Source organism: Trichechus manatus, unplaced genomic scaffold (assembly GCF_000243295.1).
Source record: "Trichechus manatus latirostris isolate Lorelei unplaced genomic scaffold, TriManLat1.0 scaffold00030, whole genome shotgun sequence".
In the NCBI taxonomy this organism is placed as follows: Eukaryota; Metazoa; Chordata; class Mammalia; order Sirenia; family Trichechidae; genus Trichechus; species Trichechus manatus.
Window position 1 is genome coordinate 22705775 of NW_004443966.1, and position 1206 is coordinate 22706980.

Genomic DNA, 1206 nt, shown 5'->3' on the forward strand with positions numbered 1-1206 from the left:
TGCTGCAAGTCAGCCAGTCATCTTGCCTGTCCAGCCCAGGTGGCTTCCCCCAGTATCCAGGGAAAAGAGGGAGCTAATGCCCACAGATTTCCCTTACATATTTAGCATGTTAACTGCATGCAGACTGTTTTCTTCCCGGTCTTTCCCCCGGTGAGAATCAGCTTGATAAAAGGTAAGTGCAGTCCAAATCCACTGCTTATGGGCTCTGTGACCTTGAACAAATCCCTAATCCCTGTGGGTCTCCTGTTTCCCTTGTGTACAGAGAGGGGGCTGAGCAGATCATTAAGGAGCACTTCAGTCCTAAAATAAATTCTATGATTCTCTGAGTTCCAAGTAAATGTCACACAGGAGGTTGTGTAGCAGCAACAGGTATTCTCTGTGCCCAAAGCCTTTTTTGGAGGAAATCATGTCTGAGGAGAGAAAGGGCCTCTGTGGACTGATGTGAACTTCTGGTCTCTTACTCTTTAGCACCTCTAATCTCTGCTGCTGCTTCGAGGGAGGTACCCATAGAAACCCAGGGAGTTATTCAAGAGACTTCTTAGCTAGCTCAGCGGTTCCAACACCTACCCTTCTCTTTGGTAATCTTCGTCCAAATTTGACAGGAGCTGCGAGCCATCCGTGGAGAGGTCCACGGCAGCCTGGGGCAAGTCCCGATAGGCAAAGTTCACCAGCTGCACTGGAGCAATGCTCTTGGTCTCTTCGTCTACTTGTTGGGAGATGATTTCAACTTCAGAAATTCCTCCTTCTATGGTGGGCCTGAATTGGGGAGGAGGGCAACAGGGAAGAGTCATCCCCAAGAGCAAAATAGTTTTTTCCATTCCCCACGAGGAAGAGGGAGAATGTACTAGAATCTATGCTGTGTGGGTGAAGAGTGGGGGAAGTATGAGGTTGCCATTCATCCTTGCTGGTCACTCAAGGAATTGAACTGAGTCCCTAACCAGTCCCTTTTCCTTCACCTTTTGGGGAAAAGTGGGAGAATGGGAAGAAGAATCACTCAGATCTGCAAATGCGCTTTTGGGAGGGTCTCCATTCAGAAGGAGGTAAAGGCCCAGATGATAACTCTGCCAACCGGGAAAATCAGGGCTCCGACTTTCAGGACACATATTCTGGGTCACTGGGCTTTATATTGGAGTAATATATTTTAAAAAAATTGCTTCCTGGGTTTCTTTGTCAAGGTTCTTTGCAAAGTTTCTACCACTGATACAA

At 47.5% G+C, this 1206-nt stretch overlaps 1 protein-coding gene across 1 annotated transcript in view; it reads right to left on the reverse strand.

The window, feature by feature from the left end:
- The window catches only part of TMEM266 (transmembrane protein 266), a 104454-nt gene that overhangs the window by 81784 nt on the left and 21464 nt on the right, over positions 1–1206 (reverse strand). The window contains exon 2 of the mRNA XM_012555044.2: positions 568–756. Within this exon, the coding sequence (XP_012410498.2) occupies positions 568–756 (189 nt within the window). The remainder of the gene's footprint in view (positions 1–567; positions 757–1206) is intronic.